General features: G+C 57.5%; 1 protein-coding gene across 5 annotated transcripts in view; it reads left to right on the forward strand.

Annotated features, from left to right (window-relative positions):
• The window catches only part of MGLL (monoglyceride lipase), a 162,283-nt gene extending 158,977 nt beyond the window's left edge, over positions 1–3,306 (forward strand). For all 5 annotated transcript variants that reach the window (XM_019430943.2, XM_019430941.2, XM_019430942.2 and 2 more), the window contains one exon: positions 216–3,306. In XM_019430943.2, coding sequence (XP_019286488.2) covers positions 216–341 — 126 coding nt within the window. In that variant the 3' untranslated portion in view covers positions 342–3,306. The remainder of the gene's footprint in view (positions 1–215) is intronic.
• Positions 3,307–7,856: the final 4,550 nt, after the last annotated feature.

The following is a 7,856-nucleotide window of genomic DNA, read 5'->3' on the forward strand; positions in this document are numbered from 1 at the left end:
GCCGAAGTCGGACGCTCAACCGAGCCACCCAGGCACCCCTAGAACACGTTGGGACATTTTAATTTATTTGAGCTGTCCTCTGATCGAAAGACAACAACAGCATAAAGAGGGGAGTCCTCGGCGCATGGGGAGAGAGCCTGGAGCACCCGCTGGCTCCTCCCTGCCTGTACCTGTCCCTTCCTGTGGCCCTGACTTCCTGTCTCTCCCAATTGCAGATTTACGAAGGTGCCTACCACGTTCTCCACAAAGAGCTTCCAGAAGTAACCAACTCCGTCTTCCACGAAATAAACATGTGGGTCTCCCAAAGGACAGCAGCCGCGGGAAAGCAGTCCCCGCTCTGAGCAAACTGGCTGCGTGACCTGCCCACAGCCGGTGGGTCGGGGAAGTGGGCAGAGGAAGGGCAGAAGCTGGCTTGTCAGATGTGGCTTGCAGGGGGCAGGGGTGGGGATCACAAATCAGAGGGATCCCTGGCACAATTTACTTTAAAACAAGACATCCTTCGCATATATCAGGCTGTCTGTCACTGGATCTACATTAAGGGATAGACACTTCATGCACAGAGAAGGGCCACAGGCAAGTTTCCCAGGGAGAGAATGTGCTCAAATGTTCTTAAAACCAAGCGGAGCCTCTGCCCTGCCTCTCCCAGCCCCCACAAGGTTCCCAGGAATCCCTGGTGTTCCCCGGACACCTGACCGCAATAATCAGAGTCTCCCCTCCTGCCCTCTCCTCCAGCCCCCACCCCAAGACCGTCCCCAGCTGGCCTCGCTCTGTGGCCTTTCTCTGGCCGTGGGACAAGGTGGCAGGCGTCACCTCCCCGGGCAGTCTCACGTGCCCCCCGAGGCCCAGACAATGCCCAGGACTTCCTTGACATGAGGAGTCACCCATGACCCATGTCAGCTCCTCATCAGCCTGGAGCTGGGCTTTGGGATGGGAGGAAGCTTGGCCTGGAAAAGAACTTGGTCAGGAATCCCCTCCTTCCTGCCAGGGAGCCTGGTGGGCGCCCGCTGAGTGCTTTACATATTCGGAGGCCGCCTTCCCTCACGTGACTAATTTGACCTGACACTCAGAGAGGGAGCGTATTCAAGATGAAGCATCTAATATATACTGTATATTCTAAAGCAGAGACTCTTTGGGTGGGTGGGTGGGTGGGTGGGACCGAGGGGGGCTTGAAGCTATGGGAGCCTGATGCCCCCGCACAGGAGGGGGACAGGCTGGCGGGAGGGCCCTGGTTAAGGCGCTAAGGTGCAACCCCCCAGAAAGCGGGGCCCTGGAGCGCCAGCAGTGGGCGGTTACGGGCCCATCCCTGGTCCGGGCCCACAGCCGCCCTGGGAGCCTCGGTGCTGGCGGCACAGCCACCTCTGGTGGCAGAACGAGAGAGTCCCGACTCGGTGGCCCTGCCCAGGATTGCAGGACCCGGAGGCCACAGCGAGGCTGGCCCCAGGGCGACCTTTCCCAGCAGAGGGCCCAGCAGCGCCTGACCTGCCCTTCTCAGGTGCCGACCCCCAAAGGCCCGCCCGTGGCCCTCACTCAGCGCCAGCAATAAACGGGGATCACCGCCCACTGCAGAGTACTTTCACTTTCAAGCGGGACTGCTGTTACCTCATGAGGCTCTTCGTCAACCAGGACCCCGGGTGGGGGTGGAACCGTTGGGGGGCACACCGCAGGGTGCAATCCGGGGGCCCCAAGGCCCCAGACGAGGCGGCCGCTCCCCTGCCAGGCCCTCTGACTTTGGAGACTGGGAGTTGGGGCTCCCACTCCTCTTCCTTCGGCAGTGGGAACCGCTGCCTTTCACCCCCTGTTCTTCTGAGGCTTGGTCTGGGTGTCCGGAGCGGGGCATCCCTCGCGCTCTCTGTCCAGGGGTCCTGACCCCACCACTGCGTAGCCAAGAGCGGGGCACCCTCCTCCGGTGGGCAGACCCCGACCCCCAGCTGAAAGTCATGCTCGCCCCGGGGGCCGGGGTTTGTGCTCTCCTGCCCCTCCGGTGGGGGAAGGGCACGGACAGGGCCCACATTCCCATGGAGGGGGGTTTTCATTGCCCTGTCTTCCTTCTCTGGCTTCTCTTCGGAGGAGAAAAATGTAAAAAATGCACTGAGAGAGAAGGTCAGCCCTGGCCTGTTCCAGCTGGGCCACTGGTGTTTCTGCTGCTCAGCGGAGAAGCAGAAACTCCCCCCGCAGACCCTCAAGCCTTGAGACGCCCCTGAACCCAGATCTGGAATTCTTGCCCGGAGCTGTGATAGCGCGGGTCACACAAAGTGCCCGCGCCCTCCCATCCCCACGGCCTCTCCGAGAAGCGTGTGCCGGCCAGGCTATTTCCCAAATTAAATATCAGGCACGTGGTTTGACCGGGAATCTTTTGGATGCATGAGTTTATTTATATGAAAGCTCTAACAGAGATTATACGAAAGCTCTAAATCAGTCACATTTGCATATCTGGTTAAAGACTCGCCTATATTAGAACAAAGAATTATTTGGAAGCAGGAGTGTCTCCCAATCTAGGAGGGGACGGGGACATTGACAGGCCACCCCACCTGCTGAATAGGAGCAGGGGTGGGAGCTGGACACCAGCTGTGTCTGGAGTCCCACGCGGGGCCACGCCAGTGCCACGTGCCTGCCTGTCCTGGGACAGCTGTGTGTGTGAGTCTTGAACCGAGTTCCTGCTCAGTGTTGACGGCTCCATGCTCCGTGCTGACATTCGTAACTTCCAAGTCCTGCCTTCGCCACGACGAAGAGCTGGGTCTGGAAGGGAAGGAAGCTGGGTCACACGTATCCCGGCCTCGAGCAGGTGGGAAGATGGATTCCGGAGATGCGACGGGGCAACCTGTCGGGACACTAGGCCCCAGTGCTGTCGTGGATGCAGCACCTTCCCCCTGTAACTTGGAGGTCACGCCGGTCCGTATGGAAATGGGTTTCATGGCTGACAGTCTTTCTGGGAAGAGATGCCACCTGTAAGCAGGAAGAGGGGGGCGCTGCTCCTTTGCAGGGAGGGGGGTGGATGGTCTCCGGCCCTCCCATCCAGCTTCTGGGGGGCACGGGGGCTCGCAGCGAGAGCACTGAAGGAGGCCACAAAAACCCGCCTGCTCTGCTCTGCACCCGTGGCAAGGTCCCACGCTACGTTTTCTTTCTTTCACAAATCGCTAACATAACCCATTGGGGTCCCCGTGATTTTCTAAGCAGTTTACCAGTTACTGTCTGTGTTCAGCCGCATCCCTACCTGTGTACCGTTACTGGGGACTCGTGATCAGCTCAGAACTATCAAAGGAACCATGTACACCACAGCTAATCCTAATAAACCGGATGTTTTCTGCATGGTGGTGCCGTCTGTCTGTCTGATCCGAGACTACACTCCCTGTACGGGGAAGAGCAGGCCCTCTGGCAAGGCGGTATTGCCGTCTGGGCTGAGCCGGTCATGTGACTCAAGCCAGCCTGTGGGGCCTTGATTTTCCCTTCTCTGTTCTTGGGGACCTGTGCCCAGAGCAGACCACATGCGTGCTTTCTCCCAACTCCGCCGCCGCCCGTCCCAGCTCTGGACTCCCCAGCACGGCCCCTCTCAGCTCGCCTGCTCTACACACCCTCCTCCGCTCCGCGTCTGTCCCCTAGTCAGCTCCGTCTCTGGAGCAGGGCGACGGGCCACTTCCCTCTGGCCCCACTGCTGTCGCCTTCTCCTCCCGCCAGGTGGCGACAGCACCCTCCTCAGGGGGTGGTGCCCTTTCAGTCTTCCCCACACGGTGGCCAGAGGGGGCGCTAGTGAGTCACAGGTGGCCCTGCTGGCTCATAACAGGCCTGTGGCCTCCCTGCCTTCACCCTCTTCCTCCTGTGTCCACTGCCCCCCACCCCCCCCACCCCCCGCCCACACACACCAGCTTCCCTTGCTGGCCTTTGTGAGGCCTTTCCTTACCACCTGGTCTAACGCCAGCACAGCTACCCTGGCTCCTTCCCGCCTTCCTTCTCCCCAGCACGTTATTGCCGTCTGCCATGATCCGTGTTCTGCTTGACGCCTCGGTAACTGTCCCTCCACCAGAACTGAGCTGCAGGAGGGTGTGTCCTGCATTAGGCTTCTGGTCTCTAGGGGTCCCTGGTAAATACCTGTCCAATGAGGGAGGGAAGGCAGGCTGCAGCAGGCACCTGGGGCTGCCCCCAAAATGACAGAGGGCCACAAACCTGCCAGTCAGTCCAGTGTCTCCCAGCTGTGGGGCAGGAAAAGGGACAATGAGAGCACAGGGGACCAGCCCAGAGGCAGCCCTGCAGGAAAGCAGAAAGAGGAACAGCAGTGGGGTGCACCGGTCCTGTGGCGAGGGGGCTCAGGGCAGGGCTTGGTGGGGGGAGCTCAGGTTGGCACCCACAGCAGCAGCCAACCAAGGCTAGTGTGATGAAGGGGTCCACCGGGGTGGGTGTAGCATCAGGACTAGCCACAGGGAGCCCTGACGGGGGGGAGGGGGGTGCCGGTGGAACACACTGCCTGGGGAGCAGGGTGCCTGTCAGGCTGTGGCCTCAGGTAGAGGACACGGCCATGATCAGAATGGAGGCTAGCAGGGAGGAGCAGCAGCCTGGCCTCTTTCTCCTCCCACCTTCCCCTCTCTCTGCCAGGGAAGCGTTGAGCATGTGGCCCTTGGTCCAAGGTGGCTGCTGCGGCTCCTGCCACTGCGTCCTCATCCCACCCCACTGGAGGGGAAGAAAGGAAAGGGACAGGCATGCACCTTTCAGGAAATAAATCAGAGACTGCGTTGTCTCAGATCACATCCAGAACCCAGTGGCTCAGCCACAGCCAAATTCATGGGAGGCTGGGAGGCGAGCCAGGTTGCCCTCCGAACAGGACAGGCTGGTATCAGGGGGAGACAGCTGGCTGTGCCTGAGAACCAAGCGTGTGCACTGAGGCTTGCAAGGATGGGATGCCCAGGGTCAGCATCTGCCAACAGGGGGGTGAGAATGAGCTAGAGGTGAGGCAGGGCCCCGACTAAGGTGGGCACAGTGTGGACACAGACGGGCAGACTGAATCAGTGGCTACTGAAGAGGTAAAACCTACAAGGTTTTATGACCCTTGAGGGCCAAGGGATCCAGAGGGAACTAAGGAACGCAGGCACATCTCCAAAACGCTACAGATAAGAAAAGCTTACAAAGGAGGCTCCACGTTGCTCCTGTTACATCTTCCAGGAGAGAACGGAAATTCACATCGGGTGAGCGGCCACTCCTGATGGGAGCTTCCTCATAGGCACCCCAGTTTCTCCACGAGCTTTGGGTGGTTGGTAGTGTTGCTCTCATCTAGGTAAGGCGGGGCGGGGCGCCTGGGTAGCTCAGTCGGGTGAGCATCTGACTTCAGCTCAGGTCACGAACTCGGAGTTCGTGAGTTTGAGCTCCGTGTCGGGCTCGCTGCTGTCTGCCTGGAGCCTACTTCGGATCCACTGTCCCCCCCACCCCCCACCACCACCTCCCCCTGCTTGCACGCAGGCTCTTTCTCTCGCAAAAATAAACATAATAAAAATAGACTAAGGAAGCCGGCTCTGTGGGACTCAGTGATTTGCTCTAAGCCAGTAACTGAGCTCCAGCCCAGGTGTCTGGGACCCAGGTGCAGGATACCCCAGCACCTCCAGGGGAAGGAAGGCAGGTGACAAAGCCCCAGGTGCAGAGTGCCAATGCAATGCTCAGCTCCTACCACCAGTAGGGCCTGGTATTGCCCGAGGGTGGCCTCCTATGCAGAGGCAGAAACTCCCAGGAGCCCGAGGGCCCCAGAAGTCCCTCCCTCTGAGACCTGCCGGTCAGACTTTTCCCAAGTGAGACATCTTTTTTGCCTTCAATGTGCCTGCCCCTGGTCATGGCAAGAGCATTCCTAACCATGATGCCCATGCCCAGATGTAAGCCCAGCCCAACCTGGGTGCTGCGGCCCGCTGCGGTCACATGGGAGATGAAGGGCTGTGCAGTTTTCCAGGGACGGGAAACAGCATATGCAAAGCCGTTGCTCTCTTTTTTTAAATTTTTATTTGTTTTTCAGGTGGGGAAGGTTTTATAGCATGGATGAAAAAAACATTTTGTATTGTCATCACAGACTTGCCTCACATAATGACTGTTTGGGTCGGGACAGGACCAGGGAGAGGCCAGCCGAGGCACTTGCCCCGGGCACAATGTAAACGGGCCCCAAGAATCTTATAATACACAAGACACGCTAATACTTTTAATGTGATTTAAAAACTCAAAAGTGATGGTAAGGGCGCCTGGGTGCCTCTGTCAGTTGAGCGTCCAGCTTCGGCTCAGGTCATGACCTCACGGCTTGTGGGTTGGAGCCCCGTGTCGGGCTCGCTGCTGTGGGCACGGAGCCCACTTTGGATCCTCTGCCCCCCACCCCGGCCCCTCCCCACCTATCAAAAATGAACAAACATGAAAGAAAAAGTAACGTAAAACAAACTCACGATGCACCAAACAGCAGCATTGCAAATAAAGACAGGGTGAGGATGACTTATGTTTATTCCAGCTCCAGCAGCACTGAGCACAGCACCTTGCCGATCCCGCCTCCACCCCTGCCCGCCGGTGCTCCTGTCTCTTGCTGGGGGTGCAGCGGGCCGTCCCTACGTCACATCTTACGTACAAGCTCTCTGTCGCTTTTCCAGTGCTGCTTATTTTGTCTGTGCCCAGCTGATCTATGTTTCCCTCTGTGAAAAAAGCGGGGAATATCCCGAATGGGGATAGAATGCATATATTCCCCGATAGATTTGATGGAAATAGTTTTCCATTCAGCAGGAATGAATTGAAGTTGTTAGGGGAGGGACAGATGTGCTTCTGAATCGTAAATGTAGCACAGCCACACTCTGAGCGCAGCACAGACCCCACACGAGAGCCTCAACCCTCAGTCTGTGTTTCTGAGCCCGGGCTTGCAGGGAACACCCCAAGGCAGGCTGAACGGCCCCCGCGTTTCCCCGTGTGGACAGAGGCTGTCCCAAGCATCCTTAGGGCCACGGGAAGTTCTGCGACACCCGCTTTGTCACTTCCTTCCCCGCTTGGCTCGCTGAGGCCGTCCTTCCTCCTTGGTTCCTGTTTGTATGCAATGCCACACCGAACGCCTTTGTACACAAAGCCTTTCTCCTCCTCAGACCACAAGTATCGGGGAAAATGTCGAAGGGGTGACTGAGCTGGGGAATGCCTGAGGCCCTGCTGCGAGGGGACCTCAGCCCCTGGGAAGGTGACTGTCCTGACCCCAATGGCGCCCCTCCCCATTCTTGCTCTGTCAGTGAGCTGCTAAGGTATCACTTCCAGACGCTTCCCTTTAAATCCTACTCCTAGGGCTGCCTGGCTCGCTCAGTCGGTTAAGCGTCTGACTTTGGCTCAGGTCATGATCTCGCAGTTTCTAATTCTCTCTCTCTCTCTCTGCCCCTCCCCTGCTCGTGCTCTCTCAAAAATAAACATTAAAAAAAATTTTAAATCTCCTCATGTATATTTTTACTTAAATTTGTTATAAAACAAACACAATTTCAAATAATAGCTGTAAAAAAGATGGGTTCGGTAAACGAGTTCATTTTTGTCCCTAGTATCTATTTAAAAAACGCATCGTAATGTAAAAAATTATTTTACTGCTTAAATCTCTTACCACATACCTTGGCACGCAAAGAGTTAGTGTGTGGTCTAAGGTGGGACCTGTGGCTCTTAGGCCACCGGGCTGGCACCACCCTTCCTGAGTGTCCAGGGCAACCAGAGTGACTTTGCTAAGCTGCAAGCAGCCTCCTGCCACTCCCTCCACACCTTGGGTGGAGCCCAGCATGTAAACAACACCACCAGCTCACTGCCCAGGCCTTCACGAGTAGCAGTAACTCGCTTTTAATGCCCCCAGTGAGAAGGGAGGCAACTATCAGAGTCATCTCAATTTACAGCTGGGC

This window comes from Panthera pardus, unplaced genomic scaffold (genome assembly GCF_024362965.1).
Source record: "Panthera pardus isolate Hobbes unplaced genomic scaffold, ASM2436296v1 HiC_scaffold_8, whole genome shotgun sequence".
NCBI classification, from domain to species: Eukaryota; Metazoa; Chordata; class Mammalia; order Carnivora; family Felidae; genus Panthera; species Panthera pardus.